The sequence below is a fragment of the Otolemur garnettii genome, unplaced genomic scaffold (genome assembly GCF_000181295.1).
Source record: "Otolemur garnettii isolate 467f Iridium unplaced genomic scaffold, OtoGar3 scaffold00264, whole genome shotgun sequence".
Lineage (NCBI taxonomy): Eukaryota > Metazoa > Chordata > Mammalia > Primates > Galagidae > Otolemur > Otolemur garnettii.
This window is the reverse complement of record NW_003852659.1, coordinates 223,332-237,904: the sequence shown is the minus strand read 5'-3', so window position 1 is coordinate 237,904 and position 14,573 is coordinate 223,332. Positions and strand designations below refer to the sequence as shown.

Below are 14,573 nucleotides of genomic sequence, written 5' to 3'. Positions count from 1 at the left end.
CCCCCAGGCCAGCGTCCCTGAGCCACTGTGGGTCTGCAGCATCCCCTAGCCTCCAGAGTCCTGTATGCTTGCTGACCTGTCTTGGCAGGAGAGCAGGTCCTCTTGTTTCCTGCCATCCTTTTTTTTTGGCTGGGGCCGGGTTTGAACCTGCCACTTCTGGTATATGGGGCTGGCGCCCTACTCCTTTGAGCCACAGGCGCTGCCCTCTTGCCATCCTCTTGCCACCATGGCTGCATGTGGGTAGCTGAGCAAGGCATAGGACAGACACTTAGGAGGTGGAGGGTCTCATCACCTCAGCCCCAGGTGGTGAGATAGTTAGGAACAATCTTTCCTTCTTGGTGGATGGTCTATCTGCTTAAAATTGTGGATTGTGGGGAAGCTGGAGTTCTCTCCAGAGCTTCAGGTCTCCCACCCTGTGCCCTTGCCTGGCTTGGATTTTGTGGATCTTATCATCCCCCCTGTGAAGAAAGTCTGAGCATGGCCCTCGGCAGGCCTGGCTTTTGCATGTCCTCCCTGCAGGGCTCTAGCTCAAGTCTGGGGGTGAGGGTGTATTGGTTCAGGGCCTGTCAGTGTGGCCCTGTGCACATCCTCATAATCACCCAGTGAAAGAAGTACTGTTCCTGCTTCAGCTCCCTTTGCCAGGTGAGGAAACTGAAGCCCAAAGAAGTTTAGGGCCACCCAGCATGTATTAAAGCTGGAGCAGAGCCCAGAACCTACCCTCCACCCCTGCACTGTCACCTTGTCTGAAGATGCAGGGTCTTTTGGTCTTTGTCTTAAACCAGGGATCAGCAACCTGCAGCCCACTGGCCAACTCCCACCTGTTTTGTAAATAAAGTTTTACTGGAACACAGCCAGGCCCATTCATCAGGGCTTCCTAGTAGTGGAGATAGAGTATATGGCTTGAAAACCTGAAATACTGGGTCCTTTACAGAAAAAGTTCATTGAACCTGTTTTAAACACCCTCGACAAAGTTGTTTTAAAAATAAAGACTATTGGCTCAGCGCCTGTGGCTCAAGTGGCTAAGGCGCCAGCCACATACACCTAAGGTGGTGGGTTTGAATCCAGCCCGGACCCACCAAACAACAATGAAGGCTGCAACCAAAAAATAGCCAGGCATTGTGGAGGGTGCCTGTGGTCCCAGCTGCTTGGGAGGCTGAGCCAGGAGACTTGCTTGAGCCCAGGAGTTGGAGGTTCTTGTGAGCTGTGATGCCATGGCACTCTACCCAGGGTGACAGTTTGAGGCTCTGTCTCAAAAAAAAAAAGATATTGGGTTATCCAGTCACCTACTTCTTTTTTTTGCGACAAAGTCTTCTGCTCTGTTAGCCTGACTAGAGTGCAGTGGCACTGTCACAGCTTACTGCAATGTTGAACTCTGGGCTCAAGCAACCCTCTTGCCTCAGTCTCCTGAGTAGTGGGGATTGCACATGCCTGCCACCACGTCTGGCTAGTTTATTTATTTATTTTTGGTAGAGATGAGGTCTTACTATGGTTGGCCTTAAGTTATCCTCCTGCTTTGGCCCCCCAAATTGCTAAGATTACAGGCATGAGCCACTATGCCCAGCCTAGTTGCCCAGTTTTATTAATTAATTAATTTATTTATTTTTGAGACAGTCTTACTTTGTCACCCTCTGTAGAGTGCTGTGGCTTCATAGCTCACAGCAATATCAAACTCTTGGGCTCAAGTGGTTCTCTTGCCTGAGCCTCCCAAGTAGCTGGGACTACAGGTCCCTGCCGCAGTGCCCAGCTATATATAGAGACCAGGGTCTCGCCTCTTGCTCAAGCTGGTCTTGAACCTGTGAGCTCAGGCAATCCACTGCCCTTGGCCTCCCAGAGTACTAGGATTATAGGTGTGAGCCACTGTATCTGTCCAGTTGCCTACTTTTAAAATAAGTTATAAATTTATCTGTGAGGAGTAGCATCTAAGCAGATCATTAATGTTAACCCAGTTAGCTTTAATGTATGTGTACACCTCTGTAGCCTTGGCCTAGTGGGAATTGAGGGTGTGTTCAGCTTTGCCGGAGGCTCCCTCACAACACCCCTCCCCATAGGCACCTGTCGCATTTGAGTTTGCTGAGGCAGTTCTTGAACTATATATATGCTGAGGCTTGTATACGGTCTTTTGTGCCTTGCTTTCTTTGCTTGCAGTCCTGCTTGGGAGGTTGACCTGTGTTGCTGTGCACTCCAGTCACTGCTGTATTTTTTTATTGCTCTGTGTGTGTGTGTTTGTGGTCCCACTGTGTGAATTTACTGCTGTGGGCAGTTGCACTATTTTCTGGTTCATAATCTTTACAACTGTAATTCCACAAGTCCAAAGAACTCTGAAAATGAAAGTTGTTTGTAATCCATTTGCTGCAAAGCCTGACACACTGTCATGTACATGTGGCCTTTTGGTCTGTTGGCCGTAATTCTGTGTTGGGAGTGTTCTCTTATGTGTGTGTGTGGTTTGTGCCTCATCTTACTGGTCTGAACTTGGGAAAATTCTAATTCTAAAACACAAGGGCTCCAGGAGTTCTGGACCCAGGACTGCCTCTTGGAGTCAGTGTGATAGTACAGGGAACTTACCTTCTTTCCTTTCTCTGATGTGTAAACACCTTGAGGGGCAGTTAAAGTCTGTTCTCCAATTACAGATGTAAATACTATAACATGCCTTCAAACTGCCTTGCCAGATATGGGTTTGCAATAATGAGTGGCCCTGGCATTTTTATTGGCAGATTTCTTCTTGGTTTAGAGTCTTGGTTCTCAACCTTCCTAAAGCCACGACCTTTTAATATAGTTCCCACAGGTTGAGAACCATTGGTTTAGACAGAGCTTAGCTGCAGTAGCTGACTCGTCCTTCCTTTTTTCTTCTCTGCTTTAGACCTGAGAGCCCTGTGTGGGTGGAGGTTCGTGAAACCCCTGCAGTCACCTGTACGGTCTAAGGTGTTTTTTTCTGAGGATGGCAGCCAGTGCTTCAGCAGAGCCTTTAAGAGGCTGTGACCCCTGGACATGCTCATCAGAGCAAGGCTTCAGCCAAGGAAGGGATGTGTTTTTATCCCTCATTTCATTTCAGTTTGATCTCATGTTATAAAATGCAAAGATATCAAAGGGTACAGGTTGAACAATAATGTTGCCTGCACCCTTCTTATTCCTGGCATTCTATTTTGTGTGTACCTTGGGCCTATGAAAGGTATGAATAGTCCCTTGTATGAAAGGTGATGAGCTCCTTTTGGTTATCTACAAGGCTATGAGTTTTAACCTTTGAAAGGGATGACTCATTTCAAACTTACAGAGCAATACAGAAAGCCTTCTAAGTTATCCTTCAGTGTGATTTAGTAGATGTTTTTTTTTGTTTTGTTTTGTGCCTTGTTAGAGTTTCTTCTTAAAGAAATAGGCCAGGCTCGGTGGCTCACACCTATAGTTTTAGCCCTTTGGGAGGCTGAGGTGGGAAGATTCCCTGAGCCCAGAGTACAGGGCTGCAGTGAGCTGTGGTAATGTCCCTGCATTCTAGACAGAACGAGACCTTGTCTTTCTTTCTTTCTTTTTTTTTTTTTTGAGACAAAGTTTCATTATGTCGCCCTTGGTAGAGTGCCATGGTGACACAGCTCACAGCAACCTCAGACTCTTGGGCTTCCAAGTCAGCAGTTCTCAACCCGTGGGTTGCGACCCATAGGAACTGTATTAAAGGGCGGCAGCATTTAGGAAGGTTGAGAACCACTGGCTTAAGTGATTCTCTTGCCTCAGCCTCCCAAGTAGCTGGGACTACAGGCACCTACCACACAACACCTGGCTAGAGATCCTGTCTCTTAAAAAAGGAAAGAAAGTAGAGTGGGCTCTGCAGTGACGCCCATCCAATGGCAGCTGCCACTTCCTTTGTTTAATTGTGGCTGTGTTCTAGCTCATACACAGTTCACCTCACCTTCTACAGTGGATGGTTCAGTGGCATTTGGTATGTTCACAGTCTTGTGTGGCCATCACATCTATATTTTATTTATTTATGTTTTCAATTTTTTTTTTTTTTTTGAGACAGGGTCTCATTATGTCACCCTTGGTAGAGTGCTCTGACGTCACAGCTCACAGCAACCTCAAACTATTGGGCTTAAGTAATTCTCTTGTGTCAGCTTCCCAAGTAGCTGGGACTATAGGTGCCTGCCAAATGCCTGGCTATTTTTTTGTTGGAACTGTCATTGTTGTTTAGCTGGCCTGGCCGGGTTCGAACCCACCAGCTTTGGTGTATGTGGCTGGCACTGTAACCAGTGTGCTACAGGTGCCAAGCCACCACCCCCACTTTAATTGCAAAAGTTTTTCATCTTCCCAAAAAGAAACTCCTACACTAAATGTCCTTCCAAAGTTCCCGCCTGCCCTTAGCCCCTGTGGGCCCATGACCGGCTCTCTGTGCAGATTGGCCTGTCTGGCATGTCTCATCAGTGGAGTCATACTCTGTGTGTGGCCTTTCTGCCTTTTTCTTCCCGTGGCACAGGGCTTCCGTGGTCGGTCCTTTTCATGGCCTTGGGCTGCCCCACTATGTGGGCAGACATAATGCCTGCTTGTGATGACGTGGGTGTTGTGGGACTTGAATCCCAGTGGCTGCCCCAGGGCCTTGGCCACAGTGCAGTCTTCAGTTCATCTTCATGGTGCTTTGGTGGTGACAGTGTGTCCCTGTCCCCTGCCTGCAGGCCATGACACTCATGGAGTACCTCATCAAGACTGGCTCAGAGCGAGTGTCGCAGCAGTGTAAAGAGAACATGTATGCTGTGCAGACGCTAAAGGACTTCCAGTATGTGGACCGGGATGGCAAGGACCAGGGTGTGAACGTGCGTGAGAAGGCCAAGCAGCTGGTGGCTTTGCTCCGAGATGAGGACCGGCTGCGGGAGGAGCGGGCGCACGCGCTCAAGACCAAGGAGAAACTGGCACAGACAGCAACGGGTAAGGCCCCTCCCCTTTCTCCTGAGGCACAATAGCTGCCAAGGCTCCCCATCCCAGCTGCTATACCCTGTGTCTCCCTTCTCTCTTCCCTCTCCTTACCTAGGCCCTGGGCTCGTCAGGCCCTTTCCTGTCTCCTGCCTTGGACCCCAGGGCCCTAGAATTGGGAAATTTCATCTGTTCACCCACAGAATTAGCTGAGTACCTCCTTAGGGCCCATGAGGAACTGCCAGACAGGGCGTGTGGGCCTCTCTGAGAGTCAGTGCAGGCGATGGGGCCTCCTGAGAGGCTATAGGGCGGCATCTTTGGGGGCTGCTCTGTCCATACTAAGATGGCTGAGGAGGTTGTTCCAGGCAGAGGATGGTGGCCTGGATGAGGCACAGTAGGAAGGCTGGGCACCAGAGCCTGCAGGCCACCAGAGTGCCTTTGGGCTTTGAAAAACATTTATTTTTTCATTTTTATTAGACAGAGGGTCTCATTTAGGCTGGAGTGCAGAGGTGTGATCCTACTTCACTTTAAACTTGAATTCCTCAGCCACCCAGAGTGCTGGGATTATAGGAAAGAGCCTTTAAAATGTTCATAGGTGGTAGACTCTGTATGGTGGGTGGTGACCAGAATTACAAGCAATTGGAAGAGTAAATAGAAAAGCAGAGTACTTTGCAGGCCAAGGTCTGTCTCAGAAAGTGTTTCCAGTCTTGTGGATGGGTTTGTGGGCCCTGGAGTGTTTTGGGAAATGCCCTCTCTGCTGGCCGGAGGTTCCAAGTCATGGAACTAGGAGGGCTGCTCAGGAGCTGAGCAGGGAAAAGTGGGAGAATGTCCAGACTTCTGCTTTGTTTAGGCAGTGGGTGGGGTGCCCTGGTGAGCAGGAGGTGGTCAGGATGGGGAGGGTGCTGTGTCATTCTGGACCTGCCAGGGAAGATGGGCAGGAGGGAGTCTGGCAGGGACGATGAGGCCTTCTGTCTGGAAGAGTCGAGTTTGGGGTTGTTCAGCACCCATTCAGAGACAGGTGGACCTGGCAAATGCTGCGACCTGTGTGCCTGTAAGGCAGCACTTAGGGAGTGTAAAGTGCAGGGAGGGGGGCCAGGTGGGGAGGAGGCTAGGGCTGGAGACCAGAATGGTAGGGGCAGGACGCAGGCCACTGGCTCGAGGTGGCTTGATGGGCAAACAGGGTTAGGGGACCAAGGAGGGAGTTTTTGGCACTTAGAGATCCTAGAGCAGAGGGTGTTGGACTGTGCTTGGCTCTTGTGGCTGGGCCATACACTTGCGAGTAGGGACTATTCTGCCCCCAGACTCTTCTCATGGATGCTGAAGTTTGAATTTTGAGTTAGGTTCACTCATCCTGACAATTTTATTTTACTCCCAACCATTAAAAAATGTAAAGCTTTTTAGTTCTTGTGTGTCTTTGCCAGTTGTCTGGCTCCTGTCCCAGAGTGAGCTTCTTGGAGGGCTGAGGCCGGGAGAGGAGGCTAGGTATTGAGAATGTGGGGCCCTGACATGGGGGAGAGCTGGTGGTCCTGTGGGGAGTCATGCTAAGGTGGGGTGCTCTGGTGATGGGAAGCCTGGAGTGTTGCTTGTATGGTGCCTCTCCTTACCTATCAAGTATGAGATGGGGCCTTCAGTCTCAGTGAGGCCCAAGCAGCTCAGGGCTTCAGGGGCTCCCAGTACCCACCTGGGAGTCCTGAGGGCTTGGGAGAGCAGGGATATTGTCCTCCCACTGGGTTAGCCTTGTCTGTGATCTCATCTATCTTTCATCTGTGTCCATCACCTGTTGGCTACCCTGGTCCAAGTCTGTGCCCCCAGCCTGGCTCCTGCTTAGGACACCTTGCTGAGTCCAGCCCAGGGCTGCCTGGGCCAAGTGTAGGTGAGGCCAGGGGACAGCTGCCTCCACTGTAGCCAAGGAGAAGCTGGGGCCTCCTCAGTGAGCAGCCTGCACTAGTGGGACTGGTGGATGCAGGGACCCAGGACACAGGTAGAAAGTCTCCCTGCTGAGGGTCCCTGCTGGTAGGGAGGGCAGGGTAGGAGATACTGGTCTGCTTTGGGTCCTGGTGGCTCAGTCCTCTGCACTGTTGAGGGGCAGAGACCCCCAGGCCTTGAGGAGTTAAGCAAGGAGGACTTGGATAGAGGCCAGGAGAGGCCTTTGAGAAGTTGCTGGCTGTGCAGGTCCTGGCTCTCTCCTGGTGGGGTCAGCTTCACCGCCACATGCCATCCTTCCCTTCTCCCACTCTTGCTCCTGAACCAAGGTCTTCTTGTCAGCCCACCCCTCTACCCTGGCTGGGCCTCGGATTGCACAGCCTGGACATATGCTGTCCTTCCCCTGCACCACATACCCTGCTCTCCTGGGGACCTAGTCTCTGATCCCTGTTTCATCTGCAGTCTTGTCCTTCCAAGGTTAGGGGGTTGAGAAGGGGGTTTGGAAATGGAAGCCCTTGTCCACCCAGGGTCTGATCCTACCTGCTTCTTCCTGTGCCAGCCTCGTCAGCAGCTGTGGGCTCTGGGCCCCCACCTGAAGCAGAGCAGGCATGGCCACAGAGCAGTGGGGAGGAGGAGCTGCAGCTCCAGTTGGCCCTGGCCATGAGCAAAGAGGAGGCTGACCAGGTACTGATGTGATGCCAAGGCTCACTGTTCTGCCATCCCATCTCCATGCCACATCCCACCCCTCCTCTTACGCCCTATGGGCTCTTTGACTGGATCCTCATCTCCAGCCCCTCTGCGTGCCCCTCTCTGCCTGTCCCTCAGGGTTTCGTTTCTTTGGCCCTGCCTAACCCTGGCTTTCCCTCTACTATGTTCTCTCTCGGCCTCTCTGTGGCTCTGCCTCTGGCTCCCCCTGCCCCGCTCATGCTCTCTCTCCCCCAGCCCCCATCCTGCGGCCCCGAGGACGACGTCCAGCTCCAGCTGGCCCTTAGTTTGAGCCGAGAGGAGCACGATAAGGTCAGAGCAGCCTCATGCCCCTGCCCAGGGCTCCCCTTAGACCAGCCCCATTGCCCCTTCTAGAAGCTCTCCTCATCCTGCTGGGCCCCAGCACACAGGCTCATGTGTCCCGATCTTTGGGTCTTCTGCCAAAGGACCTCAGGACAAACAGAGCCTGAGGTGCTTGGGGTGAAGCAGGGGCCTCCCTGCTCACCTGGGCCAGGGTTGCCATCACGTCAGCCCGGCCAGCCTACTGTCCCTTTGTGTGACACCCCCACTCATCCCCCAGACCACACTCCCCCCTGTGTCCTACCTGCCTTCAACCCAGGTGTCCCATCCCATTCCATACATCGTTGCATCCCATTTTGAGATATCCCATCCATTTTTAAGTCACCTTTGTCATGCTGGGAGGGGGTTGTTGGGGGCCTTCCAGGTTGGGAGTGTCAGCCTCTGCTATCCGCTTGGTGTTCTGATCCTCCCTCTGGCTGCCCCCAACAGGAAGAGCGGATCCGTCGTGGGGATGACCTGAGGCTGCAAATGGCCATTGAAGAGAGCAAGAGGGAGACTGGGGGCAAGGAGGAGGTATGTATGGGCCGACGCTGCACTCTCTGGCTTCTGTGAACTTCTCTTCATCCCACTGGCAGGTCCCCAGTGAGCAGACACAGAAAAACAGGGCCCTAAAGCCTGCCATGTGCCCACTGGGGCCTGGGGCCCACAGCCCACCAGGCCTCTCTGCAGCTGCTTCCTGCCTTGGGGGGTGAGGGTTTCTGCCCTGTAGGCATGTGGAGCCAGGCCTGGGCACTGTCGTGGTCCCACCGTGCCAGGTGCTTCCACCACTGGCCATCACAGCTGAAAGGCTGGTAGCAGTCTGACAACAACCTACCAAGCTGTGGAAGGAGCAGTAGGTTTCCCTTACCTGCCCCATCTTCTTAGGTACCTCCTGAGTGCTGGGCCATGTGCTAGACACTGGGGCTGATCTGTGAGCAGGAAAATTATGGTCCCTTCCCTCCCACTTGACTTTGGAGAGGAATAGTGTTTTCCTGGTGTATTTGTGCCCAGTGGCTGAGCGGCAGACTTTCCCAAACCTTGCTGCTTCCACATGATGCTTCTCATGGCTCTGTGGACAGGGCTTGGCTGAGTGGTAGTTCTGCTCCACATGACAGGGCCGAGGTCACTCCCACTTCGCTTGTCCTTCAGCTTCCTCTCATGGCCTTTCTCTGGTCACTAATCTGTCTTGAGTGTCTTCACGGCATGGTGGCTGCTGTCGCTCCCCCTGGCCCCGAGCTCACTGGGCAGGATTGTGGGTGCTGTGTGCTACTGGTCTGAGCAGGTCCTGAGGCAGCCCAGATTTGTGGAGTGGGATGCAGCCCCCTGCCCCATGGGAGGGGCAGCAGGTTGCCTGTGCTGAGGGTGGTAGGGCACAGCAGGGTTTTCTTGGACAGAAAAGTCTATTCAGGACAAAGCTCTGAGTGGGCCCCAGTGAGGATTCCCTACTGGAGGAAGTTGGGGCACCAGACTCCCATCTCTCCTTCACTCCTGCCCTGCCTGAGCCTGCCTGAGCCTGCTCTGAGAACAGGTGGGGAGGATGGATATGGCTGCTGGAGGCACAACCTGGCTCTTCTTCCCCTTGGGGCCCTTTGCCTCAGGGGTGCTGATTGGGTATGTGGGGGGCACCTCCACCCCTAGAACGCAGGGTGTTGATGCTGTCGCCTAGTGTGGGGGTCACTGGAAAGGTGTTCTTGGGGTGGCCTAGGGAGGGCCTTGGGGGTGGTTCTGGGAGACGGCAGGGAGAGGTTGTGTGGGTCCAGGGATGGGCCTGGCCTCTGTCCTCAGGGCCACAGAAAGGATTGTGGGCAGGTGGGTTTGAAGGACCGCCCTGTGCTGTGCAGAGGATGGACTGGGGGCAGGTTTGAGGGGTAAGGGGCCCCGTCAGTGGTGACCTGTGCTGGGGTAGGGCAGCTTGAGGGGCAGGTCAACCTGGAGGCCTGGCGGAAGGACTGAGCACATGGGTGTCTGTAATGGCTCTGCCTCCCTTGCACCTCTCCTCCTGGGTGGCTCCTGCCCTCCAACTGCCTTAGCTTAGTTCAGCCCTGGCACTCAGCTCAGCCCATCCAAGCCCTGGCTGTCCCACCACCCCCTTACGCTGCTTGTCTTTTACCTTGTAGTCATCCCTCATGGATCTTGCTGATGTCTTCACTGCTCCAGCTCCTCCACCGGCCTCTGACCCCTGGGGAGGCCCAGCGCCCATGGCTGCTGCCATCCCCTCGGCTGCCCCCACCTCGGACCCCTGGGGGGGTCCCCCTGTCCCTCCAGCTGCTGACCCCTGGGGTGCTCCAGGTCCCACACCAGCCTCCGGGGACCCCTGGAGGCCTGCTGCCCCCTCAGGGCCTTCGGTTGACCCTTGGGGTGGGACCCCTGCCCCTGCAGCTGGAGAGGGGTCCACACCTGACCCATGGGGAAGCTCTGATGGTGAGTCCCACCACCTGCTTAGAGCTGGCCTCTACTTAGGGATGCCCTTGGCCAGGGACATACATAGCCAAGTGGTGCCAGGCATGGGGGGCACTCTGGGTGCAGTGAGGGGGTACCCAAGGAAGAGCTGAGGGGCCCAGAGGAGGCCTGGGGTTGTGGGCAGTGGGAGGGAGAGGGGCAGGGCAGGCAGAAAGGGTCCAGGTGCTTAGTGGGGCAGGGATGGCTGGTAGGGGGATAACAGGGAGCTGGGTGTGAGGGGTTGAGGAGAGGCTCTGAGCATGTGAACTGGTCGAAGCAGATACATAGCTGGGACACAGGCATGCTGGGGAGGCTGGCTGAGAAGGAATAGGCATGGGGCAACTTTTGTGTGATTAGCCCTAGATTCAATGGTGACAGGCCATGAACTGCCTTGGCAGTCAAGGTCACTAGCCCCTCAGGTGTCATAAATTTTTCCTCACCCAGGTGGAGCCCCTGTTAGCAGACCCCCAGCGTCCGATCCTTGGTCACCAGCGCCAGCCTTCTCGGACCCCTGGGGGGGGTCACCTGCCAAGCCTAGCACTAATGGCACCTCAGGTATTGGCTGGGGGGAGGCTTGGGACTTAGGGTGGGGTGGGCAGAGCCCCATGTGAGTGAGTGAGTGTGAATAGTTGGTCTCCTGGGGCCTGGTGGGAGGGAGCTAGAAAACTGGAAGTGGGGGCAGAGGTGAGACCCTAGGCAGGTACTAAGCAGACAGCTTTGCTCCCCTGCAGCAGTCGGGTGCTTTGACACAGAGCCTGATGAGTTCTCTGACTTTGACCGACTCCGCACAGCACTGCCGACCTCTGGGAGCAGCACGGGTGAGCCCCTCCTTGGGCTGGGCTGCCGGCACTCAGGGTGGAGGTACAGTTGGGCAGAATAAGTGAGACCCACTCACCTGTCTTTAAAAGAAACGTGTCTTTGGAATAATTTCAGACTTGGAGAAAAGTCCAGAACAAGGACAATCTCTGTCCTGTCCAGCCAGCCATATGGTGACTGCCATGTAACTGGAATTTGCAAAGTGGCCCTGACTCATGCCCTCTATCGTCTACCTCTTCCCTGACCCCTTATGTCTTTTGACCCAGGGTCTGTCCTTAGTGGGTGCAGGCCAGTGCCCACCATCTGACGAGACCCATCTGGACAGCGTTCCAGGTCTCAGAAGACCATGTGGGTGCTGTGGGGTCCCAGTAGCTTTGGCTGGTATCTGTTTGCCTGCAGGTGATGGGTATGAGGTCAACTTTGATCCCTTTTTTTTTTTTTTTTTTTTGAATTAAGGGAACTTCTATTGAAGTACAAATTGTGGTGCAGAAATGTATTTGGCAGGGGCTGGGGAGTGAGGAAGATGGTGGTGATCCAACACTTCATCTCCTCACACTGGGGTCATTTTATTAATTTTTTTTTTTTTTTGAGACAGTCTCATTTTGTCGCCCTTGGTAGAGTGCTGTGGCATCACAGCTCACAGCAACCTCAAACTCTTGGGCTTAAGGGATTCTCTTGCCTCAGCCTCCTAAGTAGCTGGGACTACACAACACCAGGTTTTTTTTTGTTGTTGTTGTTGTAGTTGTCATTGTTTTAGCTGGCCGGGTCAGGTTTGAACCCACCAACCTCAGTATATGTGGCCAGTGCCCTACCCTCTGAGCTACGGGCGCTGCCAACACTGGGGTCATTTGAGATTAACCGTCCAGTCTGCAGTTTTCGTTTCAGGTCCTTCCCCCTCCATACAAGTTTGTGCATTTTTTCCCAACATTAGATAGAATTAAAAAAAAAAAAAGATAATTAAGCCAACAGTTGTCATCAAACCATTGTTTCTGCACCTAGTTTTTTAGGGCTATGTAGTTAACTGAGCTTCTGCAGGACAGCCCCTTTGAGGCCTGAAGTGCCCAGTAAATAGTCCCGCCCTGCCTCCCCTCTGGGTCAGAGACCTGGAGTCAAGCACTGTGCCTGGTGTCATCATTCCTTCTGTGTGTCTTCACCAGAGTCACACACCTATTTTTGGATCTGGGCTCCAACATTCAGTGCTTCTGGGCTTGGGCAGGTGCTTCCCCCTCTGTGCCCCAGTCCCTCCTCCTTGAGACCTCTAGCACCAGGCGCTCTTTGGGGATCCCCACCTGTTGGAACCCCCACCAGGCCGCCCCTCTGAGCCCCTCTCCTCCTTCTAGGGGAGCTGGAGCTGCTGGCAGGAGAGGTACCCACCCACAGCCCTGGGGCATTTGATATGAGTGGGGTTGGGGAGTCTCTGGCTGAGGCTGTGGGAAGTCCTCCACCTGCAGCCACCCCCACCCCCACGCCTCCTACCCGGAAGACGCCGGAGTCATTCCTGGGGCCCAATGCAGCTCTTGTGGACCTGGACTCGCTGGTGAGCCGGCCGGGCCCTACGCCACCGGGAGCCAAGGCCTCCAATCCCTTTCTGCCAAGTGGTGAGTGCGGCCCCCTGGTTGGCTCCTGGGTCCTCCTGCCCATCTTGCCTCCCCACCTGCTGCACAGTCTGGCTGTACATAGCTTACTGATAGTCTGTGTCTCTGTTTTCTCTCCCTACAGGAGCCCCAGCCACTGGCCCCTCTGTCACCAACCCCTTCCAGCCTGCCCCCCCTGCGACGCTCACCCTGAACCAGCTCCGTCTTAGTCCTGCACCCCCAGGCCCTGGGGCACCCCCCTACATCTCTCCTCTTGGTGGGGGTCCTGGCCTGACTCCAGTGCTGCCCCCGGGCCCCTCGGCCCCCAGTACAAACCCCTTCCTCCTATAATCCAGGGTGGGAGGGGCCCTGTCTAGCCCGGCCCACTGCCCCCTTCTGTTCCCTCAGGTCAGTGCTGTGAGTGCATGTGACATGGGCCCGCCCAGTCCCCTCCCAGTGCCCACTCACACTACACCTCCCCCACATCCCCCACCCCTCCTGCCCAAAGAAAAGCTGGACATGGGGTGGGGAAGGGCGCTGGCTGGAGGACCCTGTTCCCACGGCATTAGGAGGGGAAGGATGGCTGGGCCCCCTCCCCCATTTCCCTCCCTCTAAACTCCTGACTCCTCATCAGTGTTTGAACCTTCTATCCCTCCCCCCCATGCACCCCTTGGTGAATCTTTGATGATGATTTTGGCAACTTTGGGAATAAATGGCAATTCTCAAGGGTGTGCTGCCCCAGACTCCACACACAACTCAGCATGTCCCTCAGCATTCCCTTCACCCTGGGCCCAGGGCTTGAGTCCTGTTTCCCTCTTGGGGACAGCTGGGAGCCAGTGCCTCTCTCAGAGGTGTGACATCCCAACTTCCCAGGGCAGAGGGTAGCTGGGTGTGTGTGGGGCTACCAGGAGGGTAGGAGGGGCTTAGAGTGGCAGCACATGTGCCCGCAGTACCGTTGCCTGTGCCTCTGCAGTCTATCTAGTGCTCCCTGGAAACGGAGTCAGCTACTGCTGGCTGAGCTGAGCACACCACTGTGGCTACCTGTTGCTTCTTCCCTATGTCAGGCCATGTCTGAGGAGCATTAGCATTAGCCTATGAGGGGGTGTAGCCGCTGTCCCCAGGTGTCTGTTGAGTGGGCCAGTTCCAGGTCCTGCAGTAGACAGGATGGCCTTCCCTCCACCTTTTGTCTCCTTCCTTCAGAACCTGGGCTTGGGACTTGATTGCTTGGTTTGTTTTCTTGGTAACTCCAACAGGCTGGGCTTGGCCCTGGGAGCCAGGTGGCCAGAGGTCAGCCAGGCTTCATTCTTGCCTTTTTTGCCTAGGGAAGGTTCAGGGTGAGGGGACAGACAACCACATTGCTGGGGCACTTGCTACAATGGGGGACTGCAAGGGGAGCCCCTAGGCCAGTTGGGGTATCCAGGAACATCCCTAAGAGGGGGATACACTGATGATCATCTTTGTGTGCCTCAATCCGTGGTGAACAGGGCAGACCTATGTCACCTTTGGAGAATGCGGATGGGAGAGTGTGGCCCCTGAACCTTGGAGACAATCCTGGGTTCCCAGATGGTCATAATGCAGAAGTGTCCTGGGGTGACATGAGGTTATGGTTCTGTTAATGCAGTGAAGTGGGTCCTGACCTGTCCACACCAGGTGCTCTCTTGCCCCTACTCCGTGATGCAGACTGAACTCTTGCGTCTGGGGGTTAGTAGAGGGTTGTGTGTCGGGGTGGGGGTTGGGGGGTGGGGTGGGTGGGGACACCAGAAAGGGTGGGCACAAGATTGAAGGAACTCAGTGGCTTCATATCTCCACTCAGCCAGGCTGAATATGCTAGGGTGAGGTGATGTCTTGGGGATGTGGGATGCTACAGGGGGATGTAATGTTTCCTTGGGG

General features: G+C 54.5%; 1 protein-coding gene across 5 annotated transcripts in view; it reads left to right on the top strand.

The window, feature by feature from the left end:
• Nucleotides 1-13,435, top strand: part of EPN1 (epsin 1) — a 19,799-nt gene extending 6,364 nt beyond the window's left edge. For 4 of the 5 annotated variants that reach the window (XM_023508673.1, XM_012813461.2, XM_012813459.2 and 1 more), the window contains 9 exons: nt 4,653-4,902; nt 7,370-7,494; nt 7,753-7,827; nt 8,305-8,388; nt 9,972-10,275; nt 10,738-10,848; nt 11,025-11,111; nt 12,450-12,707; nt 12,829-13,435. In XM_023508673.1, the coding sequence (XP_023364441.1) occupies nt 4,653-4,902; nt 7,370-7,494; nt 7,753-7,827; nt 8,305-8,388; nt 9,972-10,275; nt 10,738-10,848; nt 11,025-11,111; nt 12,450-12,707; nt 12,829-13,034 (1,500 nt within the window). In that variant the 3' untranslated portion in view covers nt 13,035-13,435. The remainder of the gene's footprint in view (nt 1-4,652; nt 4,903-7,369; nt 7,495-7,752; nt 7,828-8,304; nt 8,389-9,971; nt 10,276-10,737; nt 10,849-11,024; nt 11,112-12,449; nt 12,708-12,828) is intronic. The other variant, XM_012813460.2, reaches the window with a different exon arrangement.
• The last annotated feature ends 1,138 nt before the right edge of the window (nt 13,436-14,573 follow it).